The 24285-nt window shown below is 38.3% G+C and overlaps 2 protein-coding genes across 4 annotated transcripts in view; both read right to left on the reverse strand.

Annotated features, from left to right (window-relative positions):
* Window positions 1–40: 40 nt before the first annotated feature.
* dhx32a (DEAH (Asp-Glu-Ala-His) box polypeptide 32a) lies at window positions 41–6721 on the reverse strand. The gene is made up of 11 exons (XM_044103774.1): window positions 6154–6721; window positions 4942–5135; window positions 3866–4238; window positions 3514–3753; window positions 3332–3425; window positions 3091–3240; window positions 2168–2359; window positions 1951–2091; window positions 1415–1605; window positions 1144–1331; window positions 41–404 (listed from the first exon to the last, which is right to left on the reverse strand). The coding sequence occupies exons 1-11, from the start codon at window positions 6406–6408 to the stop codon at window positions 215–217; spliced, it is 2208 nt and encodes a 735-aa protein (XP_043959709.1). The 5' UTR covers window positions 6409–6721; the 3' UTR covers window positions 41–214.
* A 156-nt stretch (window positions 6722–6877) lies between these two features.
* Window positions 6878–24285, reverse strand: part of LOC122823792 (disintegrin and metalloproteinase domain-containing protein 12-like) — a 98264-nt gene continuing 80856 nt past the window's right edge. The window contains exons 14-24 of one of the 3 annotated variants that reach the window (XM_044103783.1): window positions 22807–22896; window positions 22473–22668; window positions 22256–22364; window positions 20866–21064; window positions 19481–19558; window positions 16940–17048; window positions 15893–16028; window positions 15195–15300; window positions 13653–13913; window positions 10189–10370; window positions 6878–9972 (exon numbers count right to left, since the gene is read on the reverse strand). In XM_044103783.1, the coding sequence (XP_043959718.1) occupies window positions 9903–9972; window positions 10189–10370; window positions 13653–13913; window positions 15195–15300; window positions 15893–16028; window positions 16940–17048; window positions 19481–19558; window positions 20866–21064; window positions 22256–22364; window positions 22473–22668; window positions 22807–22896 (1536 nt within the window). In that variant the 3' untranslated portion in view covers window positions 6878–9902. The remainder of the gene's footprint in view (window positions 9973–10188; window positions 10371–13652; window positions 13914–15194; window positions 15301–15892; window positions 16029–16939; window positions 17049–19480; window positions 19559–20865; window positions 21065–22255; window positions 22365–22472; window positions 22669–22806; window positions 22897–24285) is intronic. The other 2 variants (XM_044103782.1, XM_044103781.1) reach the window with 2 other exon arrangements.

A 24285-nucleotide genomic window follows, 5' to 3' on the forward strand; every position in this document is an offset into this window, starting at 1 on the left:
TTTATACAGAGTACTCTGGGATATATCTTGGGAAAAGTAACAAATCTACGTACTGGAACTTATTACTGATATCGTTTTCAATATGTCAGCTCTCTAGTCATTTGTGAAGTGTTTACAAAAGCCTTCAGGCTACAAAAAATCCCTGTAGATTGTATCTGCTACAAATATTTTACTTGTGTAATCCGTTTCAAAACTGCAACCCATATGCTTCAGCTCACTGAATCACACATTTGTCAGTTTGTGTTCCAGCTGCCCAGCTTCTGTCAGTGTCACTGTTTCTGTTTGTGGTTTGTTTCTTTGTGCAACGTCTGGATTCCTCAGAGTCCAACATGTCTTGCAGTATGTCTTTGCTTTCACTAGGGGGCAGATTGTAGAAGAAGTACATCGGTGCCATTTCATTGAACCTAAAACACAAAATCAAATTTAAAATATACACTACAAAAAATGGAGTTCATATAAAAGAGCAAAAATAAAAAATCTAGGTATTAAGTCTTTTTTTTTTTTTTTTTTTTAAATAATGCAAACAGGAGCAATTATAAGGGTTCCTACACTGTCTTAAATAGTCTGAATTTAACTAAGTTATATCCAGATATGAATAATTAAGGAAACGTTTGTCCTAGGTTTGTTCTATAGAACAAGTCCAAAAATGTTCAATAAATGTACTGGTTTTCTGAATGAATAATATCTATTTCAAGTACTTTAGAAAATCATTCCGTGACTTTAACAGTTTATCCAACAGTGTTTTGATCCTGACTTATTGAGTAAATGAGCAATTAAACAACTTCAAAACAGCTATTTTACTTACTTTTTCAGTCTCTATATGACTTCAAATTTAGAATGAACATGAATTTCAATTATTCAACTACCAAAAACTTATTTTTAGGATATTTAAAGAAATAAAAGAATAAAACTTTGCTTCCAAGAATCTGCATTTATTCTATGAGTGATTCAAAACTGGGCTGCAATGTTTGTTCAACAAGCAGGTACTTGTTCCTATCTGTGTTCTTACAACTACTTAACACGTAGGTTCAAGGTAAATGTCTTGTGCTCAAAGGCCCAGGTTAGAAAATTGCAACAACAAAAAAAAAGTATCAGAACCCTTGCTTATAATTCATATGTACATGTCTGCTGAACTAAACTTACACTTGAGGGGAAATCTCCGACACTGTTCTCAGGCTGTTTTCAGAGAGGGCGTATTCGTTGAAGACAACCCACTCTGGTAGTCCCAGTTTGTGTGACTGAACTCCATAGCCAGAGAACGGGTGCAACTGGGCCACGTGGTTGTTCGTCAGAATGAGATAATTCCCCGATCCATCCACATCTCGAGCAATCTCCGCAAATGAAAAGAAAAATATAAAAATGAATGAAGCTGCGGAGTACAAAGAGATAACACTGATATACTTTTATTTCCTACCTGCATGAAGAATCCAGCCAGGAGGGCTCTTTTTATGTCGTTAGTGTTTGTCTTGGTTCCAAAGGCCGGTTCAGAAATGGGAAGCTCAATTCGGTTCAGGGTGCTAGACAGCTCTGATCTAATAGTGTCAGCGATGTTCAGGGCGGAATGATCCAGAAAATAATCTTGGCACCAGGTTTTCACATTCAAGTCTAAAACGATTTCAAAAAGTCTTGAGTACACAACATTTAGATGATTGACCTTTAGTTTTCCCACTTTGCTTAAAAAGAACAAAAAAAAACAACTTGGGTTTTTCATCAACTGTAATTAAAATATGATTAAATAACTACTTGACACATCCCTCTATAATGGTACTATACAATAACCTTCAGTTTTTTTAAGTTGAATTACCAATGTTTTCCACACTTTTTATCATTTCAGTCAAATTCAAGAAGTGCCATACATTTTTTTGTAAAATACTGCAGAGTGGGATTGTTTTAAAATTTACTGCATCAAATTTAGAAATGGAACTCTATACTCATAGCACTCCAACTTACATTGATCTTTTTGTTTTTGTTTGAAGGCATTGTAGATATTTATGAGCGTGAAGTGATCGCCCTCAGGATGTTGGAACTTTCTCTGACACTTTAATGCCTCTTGGGTCATGCTGCCAGCTGGCCGCAGGAAGCAGCTTGGTGCTGAAACACAAAGACCGACAGAAGCTCCTAAAATGAAACAAAACTTTTTCAAGCTGAACATGTGGATTGTGCATACCTGACAGCATGGCTGCGATTGTCAGCATCTCACTAACGCAGTCAAACTCGCAGGACGCTAACAGAGCTTTAGCCATCTGAGGATCTAGAGGGATTTCAGACATGATGATGCCAATTTCAGACAAGTTCCCATCATCGTCTAAAGCTGCAAGGTAGTCCAGCTCCTCCAAGGCCTGCATGAGACCTTCTGGATCTGTCACAAAAGAAACAAACATAAAATATATATATTTATTTTATTTCTGTTAAAAAAAAAGGTTTTTTTAAGGGCAACTTCACAGATCTTATATACATGCAGATATTTGGAACCATGTCATGGTAAAATACAGTAATATGTGCGTCAGTCACAGTGTGTTGGTCCTCTAATGAAACATTTTTGAGGACACTGTCCCGGTTAAATATCTTACCTGCATACTCCCGCTAGTTTGGGACAATAACCAGTGGGTTGTTTTCCTTTGTGTACCACACATCCTCCTCAGATGTCCAACACAAAACATTACTCTATAGTGTAAATCTATTATGCCAAAGTCAAATTGGTGATATGCTATTAACCTTACATTGGTTTGGCATAGTCTAAGTGGGAATGTCTAAGAACTACTGATTCAGATTTGAAATGGTACATGTTAGTTTATTTGGTTTTTACCTCCATTTCACTTGATTTTGGTGCTGCACTATATTGCATAACTGTTAATGTACTGGCCTCATTGTATCTGTTCTATTCACACTGGGAATTGGGGCAAAATGCAGACAATAGTTGGTTGCTGAGCTCTTGATTCAGCTAAACCATGGGTGGATGAACCCAAACAGATACCCAGACCAAATTTGGCTGTGCTCTTTTAGGAAAATAGGAAAAGGCTATTTGTAAGAATCAGTTACTTAGAGATATAAATGTTACACAAATTCATTTGGATTGGTAGGCTGCCTTACCTGGTCTTTCGATAAAGTGACACTGCCCAAGACCAGCTATCTCCATTCTCTTTAGGTAGAGGACAGTTGGTGTAATGTTACAGTCCAGGATCTGTGGGTAGGTTTCAGCCATGGGTAGACTCGATTCAGGATACAGTCGGAAACATTTACCTAATAAAAGCAAAGCACATTTTGATAAAAATGTGAATTCATACAACAGAAGTCTTTAGATTGACTAAAGAATTTAAGATGGAAGATCCACCTGCTGATGAACACAGGCATTTGCGCACATCTGCTTGACACTGACTGATGGGTTGAAGCACCTCAGAGAAAGCTCTTGCTCTTGGATTGTAAATCTTCATAAAAAGATAGACAAATATAGAGTGTACTATCAGCATTGTAGTACTTCATTATTGAAATCTCTTGAAGAAGTTATGCTTTTACCATTTTTTTCTGGACACCTGTGTCAATGACAAAGTTGGCTGATTGCCCAGCCAACCACACAGCCTCCTGTTTATGGGTCAAAAGAAAAACCCTCTTGGAATTTGTGGCGCCTGCTTGTTCAATCAGTAAAGGTGAGGACCCTTGCTGGCTTGGGCACAAAACGATTGGTGTGATTTGGTCCAGTCCATCTTCCAGTCTGGGGCTCTCACTTTGAATGATACTCCAAGCTCTGCGGACATCCTTTTAGAAACATTTACATTCAACCCTTGTTCAAACAGATTTTAAGCACCAACTTTTGGTTGAACAAACAGCTCTTGGATTAACAGAAAAAAAACCCCAAAAAACATCTTACCTCCTCTGATGCCAAAAACACAATGACATTTCCAATCTCTTTGGTAAGGTGGATCTCCTGAAGCAGTGCAAGTGCAAGGTAAAAATAGTCTTTGTTGTTCATTTTGGTATACACCACCTCAGGAGAACCAGAGATCTCTAGTTTGATGAGTGGGACGCTTCCGTAGTGACCCAAGAGCCTGTCCACCACAGCGGACATGGCGAGGACCACCACCTTGATCTCCGGCCTCTGCAGGAGGATGTTCTTGAGGAGACCCAGCAGGATGTCTGTGCTAACTGTCCTTTCATGGGCCTGATCTATAATAATGACTCCGTATTGTTCCAGAAAAGGGTCTGACATCATTTCTCTCAGCAACATGTCATCAGTGCAATATCTGAAAGATTAGAGATTGACAGTTTTTACCCTGGTCATGACTTCATACATTAAATCTTGGATGAATGGGGTCTCATAATACAAATGTTGACATACGTGGCTGACGAATTGACTATAAATTATCACTACATTTAAATGTTATCCATTAAAGTGAATGTTATACCTCATTTCAAACTGGTTTATAGCAAAGTTGTTTTTTTTCTGCAGAAATAAAGATTTTGTTGATCTTAATTTCTGACACAGTTTTTAATACTCTGTGTGTGTGTGTTTTCCTTGATCTTTGTGATTCTGTTTGTTCACTTGTGTTCTCTAACAAACCTCTGACTCCTTCATAAAACTGCTGGATCAATGCAGATCCAGCATTGATCAGCACTGATCAATGCTTAATTTGTCCTGTGTCAAATTACACACAATACAAGATCAACAAAATCAACATATCCACCTGTTGAGGACAAGTTATTTTATTCAGGCATGTTAGAGAAATGGGGGATAAATACAAACATATGACACAGTTTCTAAATTTGACTTCCAACACTTTCTGCTGTTCTACCACATGGAATGCTGGTGACATGAACTGAAGTTTCTGACTGTAACATGATTAAATGTGAAGAAGCGGATACTTTTGCAATGGCACTGCAAAATATTGCACCAAGTTGTTATGCTACTGCTGCTTGTTGGGAAACTAAACATAACCATCAACAAACCTTAGGACAGTGTCAGAGGAGCAACAGGTCTCCAGAGGGATGGTGTAGCCAACCTCATGACCGATGTTCACATCCATTTCATCAGCCACGTGCAGAGCAAGATCCACAGCTTGCTTTTTGTTAGTCTGTGTACACACAACCGCGCCATGCTGAAACTGGGCGGACAGACAGAACTCTGCACACCACTGAGGAATCTGAAAGGAGATGTTCAACAAAAATAAGTTCACACCATAAACATTACAGTGTTTCCAATCATATCACTTCATTTTTTGACATATAGAGCATGCTTTGAAGATTATATTAAGAACTCTTGCATGAGCTAAACAAATAGTGGCAGAAGATCCGATAGCATTATTGTTCATGGTGCAAAATTGCTTCGGCAGCATGTGGCAGCTCTAGCGGATTGGGGCTTAGCAGCAGGAGGTCCCCCAACAAGGCAGCTGAAATTCTTTGTACAGACTGACAAACCAGCAGGCAGGCCGCAGATTGGGCAGGCTCTGTGACAATAACATCTGCTGAGCTGGGCAGATTTTGCTCACACAAACAAGGGAAGTTGAAGCTTTATGATGGTATCAAATCATGGGGAAAAGAAATACTTTCTCTTTTCTAACCAATTTGGATCGAGCATCCGGCAACCATATGAAGGTGCACACAGAATTATGCTGGGGGGGAAAAAACAGGCATACTGGGTTATAGATGTTCTCCTGGACAACGTTATGAAGAACATCCATTAACATAGCCTTTGTAAAGCCCTTTTCAGTAGCTTAAGATATGCATTTTATGGAAACGTACCTGGAAAATACATATTTTATTCTAACTATCAAAATTATCTTGTTCTACCAACATTTTCGATGAATACTCCACTTGGCAGTTGTCAGTATCAATTTATTTTTGCCCCAGTAGGAAAATATGCCTTGCAGCCAAACGAAAACCATTTGTCTATTTGTAATTGCCCCCTTTGTTAACCCATGAATGAACTGAACCACCATATTTTGTTTTGTTCATGTCCAAACCAGACTACTGCCAGACCAGAAAAATAAGAAAATCGCTCAACAAGAACCCGTCTACACCGTGAAGCAGGCTAAAGTGCCCTTTAACATACAGGGGTCAGACAACAGAACCCCAACCTGAAGAGATTCAAGAATATATGAGAAACAAAGTCACTGATATGTATCAGTGACTTTGTTTCTCTCTAAAGGTAAAATGCCTTACCTGCGTACTGCTGCCAGTTTGTGCTACTCCAGACACAATAACCAGCTGGTTGTTTTCTAGGGCATCTTCAAACTTACTCCTGACCTTCCACACTGGAAGAGCCTTTCTCTTTTCCAGTAACTCGTAGTACCGAGAGGAAAAGGGCAGCCCATCGAACTGGTTTAATTCCAGATCATCTCCAAAACCAAATGACGAACTTTCTTCCCCGCTCTCCGAGAAAATATCTGCTTCTATGGAATTACTTTCAATCGACATGACACAGAAATAGTTCTTCGATAAATAAACTATTTTTTAGGACGAAACGGTTCAATAATGGTCCCAGTTGTGCTGAAATTGTGCTGGTGAAATTGCTCGCAGGGCAACTTGCTGACGGCCTGTCCGCACTGATGAGCAATTTGGTCCCAACGTGACATCGCACGTGCGCTTCATGCTGACCACTGAAAGTTGTCCCAGCTTGGGTCTGTGTCATAATCTCTCCTACATCACTCATACGTGGAAGGTAGAGAATGTACTTCGAGGTCGAGGATGTTTCCACCAATGACTGTCTGGGTTTCCAAACCTAATAACAAACCTGTTGAGCTTCAAACGTACTTTTGTAAATTTTGCAGATTTGCCACGTGGGGGAGCCATTCAGTCAATATTTTTCTACAGGCAAATCACAACGAATAAATAAAAATATCATACATTTATTTATTTGAATTCACCCATAACGAACAGAAAAACAGTTTTTTTTCTTCCAAAAGACTAATAAAAATATTTTTAATACAGAAACATTATACTACACTATAGTATAATGCCGACTTGAAAGCCATCCAGAGGTCACTGACAAACTCCACCAGAAAAGTAAGCAGCAGGATATAGCAAAAGAACTAGCTATTTACTGATGGCTGTGGCCAACTTCATAATGGAAAGTAAAGTGGAAGAAATAAAGTGAGGTAAAAAGTGGAACCCAGAAAACACAACTGGCAAGATTGTAAAGTCTTTGATGATTTAGGGATTGTAGATATCACAAGGTGTGGCAATTGTCACAATCCTTGTGTTAAGCCACACCTCAACCAGAGACACTGTAAGAAAGAAAATAAGAAAATAAAATTATCTTGATGGTTCCAAGTAGATTCTGAATTTAGTACTTACTCTTCAGCCGATGATCGTGGCATTGATGCTCTGAATGAGTACAGGATATATATATCACAGACTATATGGACATGCTTTCAGTAGACTGATATTTCCGTAAAAAAATATATATATTGGTTTTATTTAACATTGACATTTTCTAATAAACTGGTTTAAGGTTTGATGTATAATCTTGCATAGTTCTATGGATTTCCAGACAACTTTCTAGACTTCTCAGTCCTTTACCTTCCTTTGATTAAATCAGAAAAATCTCACCATGAAATTATGGCAGATTGCCTGGCTGGTTTTAATTAAAGAACCTGGGAAAAAGAGATAGGAAGGAAGGAAGGACAGAAAAAAGAAAAAATTCCTAACAAAGAAATTAGGAAAGGAAAAAATAAGGATGAGGAAGAAGAGAATTAAGAACCACAAGGATGAAAGGAAGGATGGGAGTAAAGCCAACTATGAGACAATGGAATAGGCAATAAGGTTGTATTTTACCACACTTATTCTGAGGACTATACTGAAATCAAATTCCAAACTTTCCAGACTGTGTATGAACCCTGCTTTATGCTCTTAACATTCTTATGACTCCAGTCATAATGTGAACACGCACACGAAAACCCAGGAACTGTCCTCTTTATTAAAACAGCTTTACTAATGCTGCCTGTGTGATTGAACTTGGTGAATGACACTTCAGGGTTTCTTTACATGTAAAGTATCAAATAGTCATTAGTAAAAAAAAAAAAAAAAACATGTGAAAATGTGTTCACCTGTAATACAACAAACATACATAACGTACGTTGTACATGAGCACAGAGAAAAGGCAAGTGAATGCAGAGTAAAAAATAACTGAAACTAAAAATAATATGCATGCAAAGTATTTTCCGTGTGCATGTAGATACATACTGAACTGCAGTCAAGTAAACAATTTCTTCATCAAAGATGATAAAAAAACATGTAAACTGATTTTCTAAATAAAGCCAAAGTAAAAAAGCAAAACATAAAAAACAAACAAACAGCCCCATCCTTATTTATGGATGCTACGGATTAAAGATGGCTCACCGGACACTTGAACTATTAAAGTGAAACTGTCGTTTAACTGTCAAAGTAAAAACAGCATTTTCATGAAAGCCACAGCTGAACAGCTGCTGTTTACATATGAGCAATGATTTCATGGGTAAATCGGAGTCATTTGTGCAGAAAGGCATAGAGTCAAACTCTTACAAAAAACACACAAACATACGCAGACACCATGTTTCACAGGTTCTTGATTTCAACTTGTTTTAGATCAGAGTTTGGTTCTGGCTTTACTTAACTTTTTGTGATGCAGATGAAGGAAAAGGAGCCCAATACAATACCCCCTGATGGGAGAGTGTGCTGCGGAGCTGAGGTTGTAACACAACTATCTGTGTTTCTCTGGTTGTTTCAAGGCTTTCCAGATTGGCTCAAGATGCTACACAGAGCATTCCTCTTCAAGAAACCTTACAGACATCATCAGTCATTGCAAAATACTCATTTTAAGCTCCACATGTAGTTTAGAGAACGAAACCATAACGTCAAGAGTTCCCTTTTTTAAACGTTTTACAGAAAGACATCCACAGTGCCTTGTAAATAAAAAAAATCATAATCCTTTAGGTTTTTCACATTTTGTCACAGTAGAATATCCATCAAAAGTCTTTCACTTATCTATGACCATATACTTTTATAAATTTAATTGATAATTTTTTATGATAGTTGAACACAAAGCAATGCATAATTGTGAAGTGGAAGAAAAATAAAGCATGTTATTCAAGATATTTGACAAGAAAAAGCTGAATGCACTTGCTTCCAGGCCCCCATGAGTTGAATCTTCTTTTGCTCTATATGTCTTTTGGGTCGCTGCTCTACCAGGTTTGCACATCTCAAGACTTTCTGCCAGTTCTTCTACGCAAATTAACTTAAGCTCAGGCAGACTGGATGGAGGACATCTGTGAAAATAGATTCTTTGTTGGATTCTGGTATTTACTTTGACTAGGTCATTCTAATTTTCTCCAAAGATGTTGTATAAAGGGCAAAGAGTTCAATTTCTTCATTATCTAATCTTCTTCCACACGTTCGCAGGGTCCCCATCATAGATTGTGGTAAACTAAAATGCATCATTTTACGTCTACTTCACAATGGTACAGGACTTTGGTTTGGTCATTCATATAACATACCATTAAACTGAACTTTCAGTGATAAAATATTAAAAACCTAAAAGATTATCAAACATTTTAAAAGCCACTGCACTTCTAAACGATTCACAGAAATGTTTTTCATACTCTTTTTCCTCCTTCAAAATACATCAGTGTAAATATAAAAAAAAGTGAGATAAAAAAGAGCCAAAGTTGTTACCGTGTAGTAAAAGTGTCTGGCACAGTGCACTGGGTGGCAATAAATACGCAATTATAAATACTTTACATCTACCTGAGCGCAGACTTGTAGCACCATTCAGAGGCAAAGCACTAAAAGGGACTCAGCAAATCTCATGGTTCACAACTCAGAGGTGCCTCTGTCACTTTTTTTTATGTGGGATTCTCAGAGTTTTCATAGTGCAATTTTGTTTTTTAAATTGGTTTTTGTTACAAAAAAAATTGTCCCCTCTGGCCAAAGTCTCAGCTGCTGTATCTGACGTTGGCGATGATGCAAGGCTTTGGTAGCGTCGGAGGATGATTGGGACTTGGCCTACGGATGAGAAAAAAGAAAAAGAGATATGTAAGATTTATCAATTAAAGCTGTGTTTTCGCATATATGTAAAATTTTGTTAACAAATTAACAGGCACTAGTGTAATCCAACCCTGGAAAAAAGAATGGTTAAAAAGTATTATTAAAAGCTCTAAAGTATTATGAAATTCACATCCATAATGAGTTGAGGTGTGCATGGTGAAAGAAGCTGCTCACTTGTTGGGGTGTGGTACAGGGCGTGCAGGTCTGGAGGCACCAGGAGCCGCTGCAGAGCCACACACTGCAGAAGACCCTCGGACTAAAGTGCTGCTCTGAACACCAGACGGACTCCGCACCAGCCGGGAGGTCCTTGGGTCAGCAGGCAGAGGTTTTTGAGGAGGACTAGGCTTCTCGAGCTCCTGCTCGAGGAAAGACAGAAAATAATAGCTGAGGATTGCCACCAGAGGGCACTCATAAACAGATGATTGCAGCATGTGTGACTTTTTTTTTCCTCCTCCTCTCCTTTCAGACACCTTGGTACACTTATCAGGCAACATATGACGAGAGGAGGCATCATGTGGTTTTAGTCTTTTTTGGAAAAACTGAGGTCAGGATGATTTCTAAATCTTAGCAGACTTCCCCTTCGCTAACAACAACGACAGCTCAACACTCCACAGTGACAGCAAATCCTCCAAAGCAGTAAACAAAGCCAGCTTCACTTGAGCTGCATCCAAAAATATTTTTTAATTGCCAAAGCAAAACAACAACCAAATGAATTGCCGTAAAGTGAAATGAGCGTCTGTGATAAAGTGATTAGCTGCCTGCCAATTCTTCTGCAGCTTCAGCAAAACATAACTGACCCCAAACTGCAAAAATCTGTGTGGAAGCAGAGCCTTAGTGCCCCCAGCAGAGAGCTTTCACTAGTGTTTTATGTCTTCTGTCAACAAGTTGGAGCTGCCAAACAGCTGCCAAAGATACTGTCAGGGAAGTCGTCTGCCAAAAAGAATCACTTTCACGTTTTGACATCGACAAGGAGCAGCTGAGGGGTTCTACTTCCAAAATGCAAAATCCTGCCAAAGAGCTGCTGCACGGCACCTGCTGAACAGGTGTGAGGAAATCGAGAAGCTGCGTAAAACTAAACGCTGATGTTGTAAATGGACACAGAAATTGCAGCGCTTGTAGTGTAAGGCAATGCAAATGTGTGAATGTGAACTGCATTTAATGACAACACGGATTTGTAAAAGAGATGTGTAAAAAGCCTTAATTTAAATTTGCCTTTTAGTAAGCGCTAAAGAAAATGCAGTTACTACTTTCAGAAGCGGTGACAAAAAATGTTTGGTGTCAATCAGTGGGGTGACTTATTTATGTTATTCAGATTTTTAATTTATTTAAGGAAGACAGGAAATTATTAGAAGAAAATGCAGTTGTGGTTATCAGTGGACATACTCTGACAGAATTGCAGATCTTTGTCAGTTTTTTAGAGAATATGAATGACAAAGCAAAAACTTTCGGTTATTGGCAAATAACTTTCCAAAGTATACCATTAAGAGAAACTACCTATATTACCCTGATCAAAAGCTTATGTGAGCTCTTAATCATATTTATTTTTCCCCTTTGTCGTCAATAACAGCAAAAATTGCTTTGTGGCAGTTTTGGATTAGACAATTTGTTTTCTCAGTCGGTGCAGTGCTTTGTTCTTTTTGACATCAAACCAGATGTTCCTGTAAATTCTCAGTCTATCTTTTATGAACTGTAAATGTCAGATAAACAACTGATGCTGACATCAGGATACTGACAACGACACTTCAGTTTCTGCCGCGTTCTTTTTTTCAGCTGTAGCCAACAACAGCTCAACCTTTCTTTGTGTTTTGGATAACTCTCAAGCTGGAAGCACATTACATATCCAGTATTATATGTCAACGGAATTTATGTGTACATTGCTTCCCTATTTTTTTTTTGACTGAAGAATTTTCCTGGTAGTTATGAGTGTGAAATTTAGTTTTTGTTCTACCTGACGGTGGTTTCTGAAGAGAGCTGAGAGATGAGCTAAAGAAAAGAGAGCAGAAGAGAGAACTGAAGACTTTGTACGATTTAGAGACATTGTTTAATTATTAAAATGGAATTCTCTCTCAGTCCTATGAGGGTCTGCTAACCTGTCCACTGTGTACCCAATGAAGACAACAGCTTCATTGCAACCCTTCAACGACAAGCAGGTATAAACAGTGGATGGATGGATATTTTTTTCCCCCACTTGATAAATGTACAACTGCAATTAAACATTATTTTAAGCCCTTTTATATGTCTTTTCAGAGTTCATTAATGGAAAATTTTCATCTTACATCAAATGCTCATTTTCACTTCCAGGGACCAGCATTTTGATAAAAAAAAAAAAAAAAGACAGCTGAAAAAGTATTTTGAATCTAGTATGTGACAATTCCATCTGTAAATGTAATTTTGAGCAACAAGGTGAAATTTACTGGGCACGAAAGAAATTCACAAAAAACAAGCCCGTCACTTTTCTGCTTTCCTTCCGAGACCTGAAAACATCTTATTTTGTGAGCAAATTAAGAGGAGAAAAAAATATGCCACTTTTTCAGCTCAGCACACTCCTGGGAACTGAGCCTTAGCCGGTGAATACAAATCATCAAAAAATACATTTTTTATGCAATTTAGGAAGTGAAAAGCTAATTATCCTCAACAACTTGACAATAAATTCTTACATGAGGACAGAAAAACTATTTTCTAGAGCTCAAATACCAATTACTGCAGCTTAAAGTACATGAGTAAAGAGTTACACACTGTACCTAATAGGTAAGAAAACCAAAACAAATCCAGTTGAAATGTGGTAGAAAAGTTAGGAATGTTCAGTGCCTCTCTAAAGTGCTTATGCTCATCATCATTTTCAGATCTTGTCACAAAATGAAATGTATTTCACTGGCATTTTGTGTTATAGTCTGAGACAATATAGTGCATTACTGAGAACTCAGCCCATTTTGCTCTGATACCCCAAAATAAAATAATGTAAAAGTAACATTCAGCCAACCTGTGAAAGACGGTCCTTTGGTCTAATGCAAAAGTTCTCAGAATCAGCACACCATCCCGTATCGTTTTTTTATTCCTCTTTCCAGTTATGCGCCAATGTGTTGGTTTATCACAATAACATACATTAAGGTTTGTGACTGTCATATGAACAATGTGGAAATTCAAGGGGTGCGAACGCCTTTGCAAAGCATTGTATCATAGGTAGTTGGAGAAGAAGATTTTTTTTGTTGCAGAATGAAGGAGACTGAACTCCAGGAATCAACAACTTTCTCTTCCAGCCTGAAAGGCAAAAAACTAAACTCCCCAGAAGGACTGCAGCAGCAGGTTTACAGCTCTCTGATATTTTTGTCAGATTTGCTCCTTCCTTCACAAGCACGTCTGGCTCCATTTTTATAATTTACGTGGCAGTTTGTGTAGCAGGATCGACGTTCTCCATTTTTCTCAGATTGCTTGTAGCTGTTAACAAGCCACTACTTTTATAGGACACAAATGCACCATGAAAACAACTGCATCGAAACACCAGCCTGAAAATATGGTGAACGCCGTCGTTTCCCTGGGTAGGTGTTACCGGGGTAAAAACACTCCAGATGCAGTAGGGAAGTTACAGTAACATTATGGCACAAAATGTTTCCAATTGAGCAAGCAGGAAATTCACTCACCATGACCATCCGGCAAGAGTTATGGTGTGACACGCTGCGAAATGACGTCCCCCTTGGTGCCATGTGGGTGTGAGGCAGAGGGGCCCGGTGGGGTGGAGGCGCTGGGGGCCTCGGCTGCCTGGGCCCGGGGGTGAGGGACAAAGTGAGAGACAGAGGGACCGGGTGGCTGAGGTGAACTGGAGGGCACTGGGGGAGTCTGTGCAGACTGTGGGACGGGTAGGGAGCCGCCGGGGGCGCTGCATCTGTCGCCCGCTGAGGAGACTGCAGGAAAGATGAGTGTGGAAAAGTTAAACCATCTGAACCCCTTCAGAATCAATCATGTTCGCCTCCTCTTCTTCTTCCGGACGCTGTCAAGGACGTACGAATCAATCATGTAAATCCTTCTCTGGCAACTAGTTCAAGACTAAACTTTCCCATAAGCCCACAGTTTGGGCTAAGTTCTGAATGCACACAACTAAACAGACCACACTAAAAGAGATTGTAGATCAGATATAGCCATAATATAAGTCTGTTTCATATTTAGATGTGAGCAGCTAAAACACACCAAGGCACTCCTTTCACAAGTGGAAAATGACCTCACCTGCACTGTGCTAACTTCAAACAGCCTTACATCTTTTCTCCTCTTACTAAATAAAAAACACATGCTGCCAACTGCCCTGCCAGAGTATGAGCACCCCTGGAATCTTTTCACTTCTTCTCACATAGCAACCACAGGCTTTAATGCATTTTTTGGGGGAGGGGGTGGATTTTATTAGATACACCAAAAAAAGTATTGAATGATCGTGGAAGCTAAAGAAATGAAATAAATAAACAAAACATGAAAAAGATGGAGATGGAATACAAATGCCTGCCACACTTTTAGGATTTTTAAGGTTAAAAAGATTTAGAAACCGATGTGTTGGTATTTCAGATAAAACTCTCTAGTTAAACAATTTTTGATAATACAGGGACAAACTAAAATGAAAGGAAAACTTTGCATTGGACCTAATACATATTACAACATAAGTGTCTGTTCTGACCTAACATCTTAGGCTTTACTCTTGAGCAACCTCCACATCCATCAGATCACTTCCTGTTAGCACTGGGGTGATAATGGAGCGGTCAAAGCATGCAGCGATGCAGCCACAAGTCATTACAGCAGAAAACGTGGCCTCTGTCTCACAATTATTAGCAACAAAATTACTTTAAGGTGTCAACTGAGCAACTCAACATTCTTCACAGGCAGATAAATCAATTTCTCTCTGAGCAGGCAGCTGCTAATGACAAGAAATGCATTTGCGTGTCCTAGGCCCCCGTTCGCTCACCACACACTCCATTATCACTGCCTCCTCCGTACATCCACGTTCAGTGGGATGACTTAATTGGATTTGAATGAGCTGCCGTTTGTGTGAAAACAACACATCAATTCAGCGGAGGATGATTTGTGGGAGCCGCTGCGACATCGGCAGAAAACTGACGCGCTAATCCTCCGTTTGGTTCAGACGGATACAGCAGGGATGTTATTTGTGCATTGTTTAGGGGTTTGGTATATGAAGATGTCACCTTGAAGATAGTGGCACTGTGGGGTAGAGGTGGGGCTGGTCGGGTTGGAGAAGAAAGGTGCTGCTTTGGAGCCGGCGGTCCGTTGACTGGAGCGCTTTCTGATCTGCTGCACAAATTGGAAAAGAAAATAACTTATTTTATCAATCCGACTTCACTTTACAGAATACAGTTGAAGCAAATATTCTTTTCAGGGTTTCTATACATTTTGGAGGGAGGATTGAAGGAAGAAAGGAAGGAAAGAAATAAAAAAGACAGAATGAAAGAAGTATAAAAGAGAGAAAGACAGTTAAAAACAAATCAAAAAAGAAAGATAGTTAGAAATAAAGAATGACGGAAAGGAGGAAATAGAGAGAGAAAGTGGAGGAAAGAAAGAATGAGGCAAATTATATAAGATAATAAAAAGGAAGCTAGAAGAAAAAAGAAGGAAGGTAAGATCAAAAGAAAGAAGGAAAAAGGAGAATGAAAAATAGGAACAAAAGGAATGAAGGAACAAAGGAAGGACGGATGGATGTTGAGACAGTAGCAAAGGAAAACATTTTTCTGAAACTTCTCCACACCTGGGAAAAAACATAAACCATATTCCATTCTCTTCCAGTCTGCCTTGGAAGTCTGGATATCAGTTTGGAAAACATTCCAACTCTTATTTTAAACATTTTAGCAACTGCAGACAACATGTCGACAAATGACTGAATTATAACCTGAGCTTCTCCATTTGATCCTTTTTGCTGGTGAACAAGAGGCCAATCAGGGTTTTCCTCTTGACGCAGATGATCAGAGCTGCTACCAGCACGGTGAGGAGAGCCACCAGGATACCCACAGCCAGATTCCTGCTGTCTGCTCATAAAAACACACATATGGAAATAACAGGAACTTAAACATAATATTATGTAACTGCTAACATTTAAGCAGTTTCGACTGTCAGTGTTATGCTGTGGGCATATTTTCTGCAGACAATGTGGGATCTGGGATGTTTTAAAACTTCATGGAAACGATTTTCCTCCTTAAACACTTCCACACTGGTGCCAGCTGTTTTTGGATTTAGGTTGGATTTGAGGTGAAAACACAATGAAGAGCATTTTTTGAACAATTGCCAGGGTGGCAAATTAATGTTCCCTCTTTTCCCCATTTTCAAGCACATAGTAACAAAAAGCTGCCACGATCTCATAAAAAAGTGACCAATGTCCAAAGCAAAACTTTCAAGATTTCTGAAGCCAGAAGAACTGTTGATCAAGACCAATTTAAAAGTTAACTGCCTGGAAGCAAAATGTAAATAAGAGATGCACTGAGAAAAAGGCAGGTGAATTGCCAGTCAACATCTCCAAAAAATCTGATCTTCTACCATATGCTCTACTACATCGTAATGACAGCATCCTCCTGAAGGTACAGGAGGCGTCCTCCGGTTGAAAGTGAATGCTTCCTTTCACCTCATGCTTCTCAGGAAAACTGAGTCATTGACTGCTGTGGTCAACAAGTCATTGCAGTGTGGTGGGCTTCCTCAGGTATTAAAGGACTTGAATGTACTGCATCATAAATAAATTGAACTGCACGCAATTTGATATGAATCTGACTAGTTGGTAATAATGGTTTCAGTTGAATTTTGAGACAATAAGATTACAAATGAATATAAACTGGACCTGTTTTATTGTTGCAGATGGTCAGTGTTTATTACTGAGATCATGTCTAACCAGTCGATTCCAAACAAATACAGTCCAGGATTTTATAAGAACACAGGAAGTAGATTTTACCTGCCAGCCTGATGGGGCCGCTGTCCACACTTCCTCCAAAACCTGCTTTGTCACAGAAGGGAGGAGCCCAGTGAGCCTCACAGTGACAGTTTTTGTTGCTATTGCACACCTGCAGAGCATGAAAAACACATTTGGAGATTAGGTTTTAAAGGTATGTTTTGACAATATAACATTAGTTACAAAGCTATACCTTATAAACAACGAAAGAGAAGAAATCCGCTGGTCAGGGTTTAGCTAGTAAAAACGATTTCTGGTTTTCTTTGATGTCTGACTTGATACATTATTTTTGCTTGTTTTAAAGGACTACAGCACAAAAAAGAGAAAAATAAATACATATCTCCTGATACTGTGATAAAGGCAGTAGTTTTAAATCCATCAAAACACAAAAAATTATCAGAATTTTTAACATTATTTTTAAAGTGCATGTTGGTTGATATTTGTTACACTGAAATTTTCTTGTATAAGACAGAAAACACAACTTTTCAGTGTTCAAAGTGCTGATCGGAGGAATTCTGATTAATTCCAATCTCTGGGAGATATTATGACTGGAGATAGGTTGATAGAATTTGTGCAATTCTATCAACCTATGAAATTTATCTTTTGGAGTACTGCTGATTTTGGTTCTTATGAAGACTACTACCTAATTTTAATGATAAATATGAAATAAATTCCAGAGAAATAAAAATCTGTTTTACATCTGTAAGGAAGTTGCCTAGAAATGTCACATTGGTGGAATTTATGTTTAAAATCCTTCAGAAACTCTGTTTAAAAAAGCTGAATTCAAGAAAAAAAAACAAAAAAAACTATTTCCTAGTTGTTCCAACTCAGATGTACTTTGTGGTGCCTTGAGCAAATCAAATCAAGGCGAGTGGTATGAGTAACAAAGCACAGCATTTCTCTGACACCACATTTTTACAGTCTCACCCTCTTATCTTCCTTGTCCTGCTCAATGCAGGAGGGAGAAACTCCAGAAGGATTCCCTGCCTGAGTAATCTGAAACAGGTGAGGTATTCTCTTTCCAGCAACATCTTGATCTAATCTCTGCATGCAGGGGTGCCCTCTCTCCTAGAGAAACCCACATCCTCTTGCTTCAGTATGTTAAACATTCCTTGAAGTTTATGTGTCTTTACTGGAACTGCACAAACAAATATGACCCCCGCAATAACTGGTGATGTTTCATTTTAAAAGGCAATCAAACCATTTGTTCTGGATATGTAATGAAGGGAATAAGTGCAGCAGTCACAGCTAAAGCCTCTGGGAGACGTTAAGAGACTTTATCTTGTAGTACCTACTTTTTGAATCTCACCACCTAATCCATCAGCCATCAGAAACTTTGCAGCATTGAGCCAAAATGGTTCCCACAAGGGAAAGACAAGGAACACAAACAAATCAAGCAGCTCCTCAAACTGGTGGATACATTAACTGGACTCTTTTAAGAAAGCATTCAACTCAGTCCACTGAAGGAGATGAGAAGAAAAGATGACAGAAGACATCCCATATGCTGAAGTGTTGCCTAAGAAACAAAGAGGGGTATTTCAGGTACATTTCAAGCCCCACAATTAGCAGAAGTTTAGTAATCATTGGAATCTGAGTATATTATTTTTCCAATACAGAGATCTCCATTATAGATGTCTGTATTTGGAGAAATAAACACATTGCTACACAAAAGTATGGGCCAATCCAAAAGAGTTAAATCAACTGGGTCACAACACAAGAGTTTGTTTACCTCCCAAGGGCAAAATATACTTTTGAGGACAGCAAAGATGACATTTTGGACAGGGAGGATAAACAGTTTGAGAGAAGAGTGAAAGAAGCCATTTACGTTAAATTTGAAAATCCAACACTGAGGAAGTTTATTCAGATTCCATCTTTCTAGCCCCCACAGTAACTCAAGTGACATCAATGTCTCTATTAGAGTGACTGCTCCAACTAAAACGTATAACCTTATTACTTCCAACCGTGTTGAGAACAGAAGCCTTTTGGATAAAAGGTGAAACATTTTTATGAAACAAGACGAAATCCAATTGGGTTAAACTTAAGCAGGTAGGAATGTCACGTCCTGGAAGACTGTGAATGTGCACCTGCTCACTTTGTGTTTACCACAAAAAAATACCTTGAAATGTGAAAAGCTCAAGAGGTATGAAAAAAAGTACATTGTCAAAATGTCAAATCCAAAAACCTATGGCAACCTGGCTCAAAGTTAAACTCGTGGAATTGCTCCAAATAAAATCTGGCTAAAATAATTCAAAACACAGTTTAGGACGAGAATGACAGCCTGGGCGTATGATGAATGGCACTTAGAGCTGAACATAAATGAGATCATTACGCCTAACTGATTGAACCTTTCAGCATTTTAAGTGATTTATTGCCAAGCGTTGTATTTGTTCCGTAATAAATACACAATGGGCTGCATTTTGAACACATTGAAGCTTAAGCTTCTTTGCAGAATAAATGGGATATTTACTGTGTTTAGATATGTTCAAAACAGCTTTTTGCAGCTTCACAGAGACTGAACAAGGATGAGAGAGGTGCTGCACTTACCCCTCGACCGCTGCACTTGGCTGCACACTCATGCACACTAAAAACGCTGACGTTCTGGCACCGACGATTCAGACACATCTGAAGCAGACAAAGACATTAAATATTGACAGCGTGGGCTCAAATGGCAGAGCAGTAAGAAGAAGAATGTAAATCTTTTAATCTTTTAAAGGGAAGAGGCACATCCAGCTCACCGTTTCTTTTCATTTCCCTCCACAGCTCTAAATCAGAACAGCATTAAATATAACTATGCTACCAGTGGAAATACATCATAGTTGATTGTTAAAGGCACTGCGCCCAAAGTTAACCATGAAAAGGGAGGATGAGCAGCAGCTGGCACTGAGAGAAATGGCAGAAGAAGGTTGAGGCCCTTTTTTTTTTTTTTTTTTAAATGGGTGGAGGTTTACAGCGAAGTAAATTAGACTAAATGGAGCAACTGAATCAGTGAAGTGACCACTGGCTGAATTGATGACCATTGGGAGAAGCCAAATCAAGTGAATAATGGGTCGTTAATTAAGTGTGTGAGCTTAAGCAAGTCCAAAATGACAATAAAGCACACCCTGAAAAATGTCTAATATATTAAGGCATGGCCTTTAGCTCATCGTTCATTATTCCACTGCTATTCCCAGCGTATAGGTAATGCAATTATGTTTTGTTTTTACACAAATAATTTTGAGTTACAGATGCAATGTGAAGCAATCATCTTTATTTAAGAGTCTTTGGTAAAAAAAAATAGAAAGATAAGAATAAGTTTGTTCATTTATCTTTGGAAACTTACCATCTTCTGCAAAGTAAGTTTAGTAAGACACATCAGCACGTATCCTAAAGCTTGTATATGTTAGCAAAAAAATTTACATCGTCATTGAAATGTCCTCATATTACCTGTTTCCGGTTAGTTTAGTTAATAAAAATCTCTGGACATGAAAATCTAACTCAGTGCAACTCCAAGGAGTGTACAGAAAACCTCAGGGATGGCACCAACCTTTAACAGAAGCTGCCTTTATGTTTTGTAAATGTGTGGAAAAAATAAAACATGAATCAAGGAGAAATTCAAAAACTCAGGTACTGATTTTCAACATGCTTTGGGAAGAAATATATTTAATTTGACCAACATTTAAACCGAAATTGAATGGAAGCAGTATTGTTCAACTTCTGCCTCAGCTTTCAGAAATATTTTTTTCTTTAATACATTTCCTCTGACACATGGGACTTTCATAATTTTTATCCTTTCAGTTAAACTGCATACAGTCACTTCTTATTACCAATCGGTAAGAAGTGTTTGTTCTCAAAATTACTGGATAAACTACCTTAAATTTCACCATCATGTACTGCAGACTGGCATGTGTATCTTAGCAGACTGTATTGGATGTGATGTGATATGAACTCACCATTCCGTCTCCGCACTTTGTCCCCGTTAGGACCAGGCCTGGATCAGGCATGTCATCACCCAAGTAGACGTGCGTACCTCGGCACAATATCCTTCCACCTTCCTGCAGGGGTATATTTGTTTCGATGGAAACAGCGTTTGTGCCAATAACTGGCCGGTTTGCTCCACCTTGACACTGGATTTTTCCACATTTTGCATCGCTGCATGCATGGCAATCAAAAGAAAAAATAAAAATAGTCAAGAAACAGAAACAAATGTCTTTGTCTATCCCAGTTTGAATTCGAGAGAGTCATTTGTTCTCTTTCTACTATGGCTAGTCAAGTAAAAACTTTATTTATTTATTTTTTTTTTGCATTTTCTTCACAAGGGATGTATTTTACCATGAATTTATGACACATCAGAGCAAAAATGGTGCATAAACCTGAAGTACAAGTAACATTTCAAATGATTTTCTAAATCTTTTACAAATAAAAAATCTAAAAAGCATGACATGCATTTGGATTTATCCCCCTGAGTCAATGATCTGCAGTAGTGTCACATGTACAACATATTCTTGCTCTAAAACTATTTGGATGTTTTTTTGTTTTTTGTTCAATAAAACTACAATGCATTTAGATAAGTTTCTTTTAACATTGTTAATGAGTCTCTGCACAATTTAGTCAATTACCACTCATAAAAGCTTGATTACATACAGTTTCAATTTGACTATAATTCATTATAGTTGATCTTACTTTTATTTGAATAAAACTAAATATTAAAAATTTTATTTTGCTTTAATTTTGTGAATAGTATAAAAGTAACATAAAATATATTAGAGTATTTGATAGTATAAAAAGCTTGGGACATAACACAGAGTCTTGTAGACCAGAGCTTATGTTATTTCAATCCCGCCAAAAATTGTATCTTTTAGTAAGTAATCCAATAACATAACTCCATTACCATATCCACCAAATGGTTTCATCAGCAATCCATGCTCAGTAGTATCAAAGGCTTGTAAAAAACAACAACAGTTCCACTGTAAAGGCTCTATTACTGATTGCCTTTGGGATATTTTTAGCATGTTACTGCCATTGAGGTGGAGCTGGTGGCGTTAAATTGATACAGTCAGAAAACCAAGCTTTTTTTTTCTAAAATCACCAATATTTCACTAGAAGAGCTTTTGTAAGAAGTTGGAAAACTGAGATATAAAGATATTGAGATGTTCGTGTTTAGCGAACGTTTGGTAGATTAGGTTCTCATCTGTGAGATTCAAAAGATCTGTTTCCCCATGCGTAGAGCAAATTATTTGCTCTATGCAGGGCAAATAATTTGCTCATTATTAGTTTTGATATTCTTTCTGAATATCAAAACTAAAGGTGTGCTTTGATTTCTACAGGACCATCAGCTCTCACCGTGCTTCACATTTTGCAAAGGAGCCTTTTGAATCCTTGCCACAGTTGCCATAAGGGTCCCCTGCTGAGTTGACCCTTTCAAAGCAGATTCCTGGAGCTGGCTTGGCTCCTGACAGACACAAAAAAAAAAACCTTTGAGAGCTCGTATCAATTTTTGAGCTTTTAACAGTCAAACAGGGCCAGTAAGGAGGCCTTCCACCATCCTACACACACATACCTTGGCCCCACAGTGTGATACACTGCTGCTCATGGGTCTGGCAAATGCCGTTGTAACAGTAGCCATCAACGTTGAGGCAGGAGTGGCCGTCGTGCAAGTAGACGTTGGCAGGACAGTGGGGACTGCCGCCTGTGCAGAACTCGGGCAGATCACAGGAGTTACTGGGCTCACGGCACGGAGTTCCTGCTGGCTTCAGCTGTACTCAGAGGTAGAAAACAAGCGAGACAAAGACACACAGCTCAAACAAAGCGATGAGTTGTGATCAACTAAATTTTATTAAATATATTTAGTGTTATGTTTTTGCAGAATGCTGTTTATCAGAAACACAAATTACCTGGCAGCCCTGGCAACAGTGCCCATGTGCACAGACAGCATCGCCTTTCAGAGTGCAGGTAGTAGCGTTGCAGCAGGGATTCATGCATTCCTTTAAACCAAATCAAACATGATGAAAAATTAGGGAAACGCAGGTAAGTATTGATGCGGCAATAAAAATGAAACGGGCAGAGAATAAGAAACAGCAATACCTGGTTTAATACCTCAGTCTTTACTTCCTACTACTTTTAAAGTCTTTTAACAAGAGGAAAAAAATAAATAAATCAACCGTAGAAAAGGTATGCAGAAAATCCAGCGAAACATAAAAGAATGATATATCATTCACTAGAGCAACACTGATGTATGCAAGGTGGTGTAACAGTCACCAGACGGAAAGGCGTTCAAGCTGCAGCATATTTTCCACAGATAGCATTTTAAAAATGCCCTGCTTGCATGTGAAACACGCAGCAGTTCATTTATTTTTGACAGAAAATATAATTAATAAAGATAACACATGAACACATTCCTTTCTGCGGTGCAAAGAGAGATAGAGCATATCTATATCGTACCCCCTGTCATGTAACGTTTTCCAATGTTCTGAGGAGAAACATCTGTTCCAAGTTAGATGTTGTTGTGACCCATATGCTGGAGCAATCAGCAACTCACCGTCCCACAATGCAGACAGAATTCACTTAACTCCAAAACTATTCATGCTCCTTAAACATTTTTACATTTTGTCTCATTAAAACCTCAAACTTCTGTGTTAATCAATAGGATTTTATGTGACAGATAAAAGAGCTAAAGTGGAGGAAAAATCAGACATGGCTTTAGATTTTTTTATTACAAATAAAAATCTGAAAAATGTGGCGTACATTTTTATTCAACACTCTTACAATAAAAATACTCCTGGATTTTAACGAGGAAACAAATCGCCTTCTTACAAAATTGAAGGTACAAATTTGTGGATTGGGTTGAACCATATGAAATCTAGAATGAGCTATTGCATAAAAAAATTTACTTGATGCCCTGATGTCTGACCATCTCAGGCTGGAAGGGTTCAAATAACTTCAGTTGAAACCAGATATTTACATACACTGCATCAAAAGACACAAAATAAATTCCCATCGTTTGAAATTAAACCAGATCAAACTTCTACTGTTTTAAGTTAGTTAGAATGATCAAAATCCTTTCTATTTGCTAAATGCCAAAAACAGCAAGTTTTTAAACTTTTTTTTCTAATTTCAAAATATTTGTTATTTAAACTGTATGACTTGGATCAAACCTTGACCATTCATACATTATTTAGAAATGTTGAAAAGGTTCTAAAATTTTGAACTCATTGGAATTACAGTAATGCGACATCGAATCCCTGTGTGACATGTGTTTGTCATTTCCAGTCAAAGGAACATTATTAGTCAGTAAATATAGCTATAAATCAAAATTTGGCATGAGTAGGAATCATTTTGAGCGTAATTGCATGATCTAATACAGAAGCATGTTG

The sequence above is a fragment of the Gambusia affinis genome, linkage group LG20 (assembly GCF_019740435.1).
Source record: "Gambusia affinis linkage group LG20, SWU_Gaff_1.0, whole genome shotgun sequence".
Classification (NCBI taxonomy): Eukaryota; Metazoa; Chordata; class Actinopteri; order Cyprinodontiformes; family Poeciliidae; genus Gambusia; species Gambusia affinis.

Coding starts and splice junctions, on each gene's coding strand:
- dhx32a (XM_044103774.1), bottom strand. CDS start 6,408: ATGTCGATTGAAAGTAATTCCATAGAAGCAGATATTTTCTCGGAGAGC. Junction 4,239..4,941: donor TCCTCTGACACTGTCCTAAG/GTTTGTTGATGG, acceptor CTAATCTTTCAG/ATATTGCACTGATGACATGT. Junction 2,092..2,167: donor AATCGCAGCCATGCTGTCAG/GTATGCACAATC, acceptor TTTGTGTTTCAG/CACCAAGCTGCTTCCTGCGG.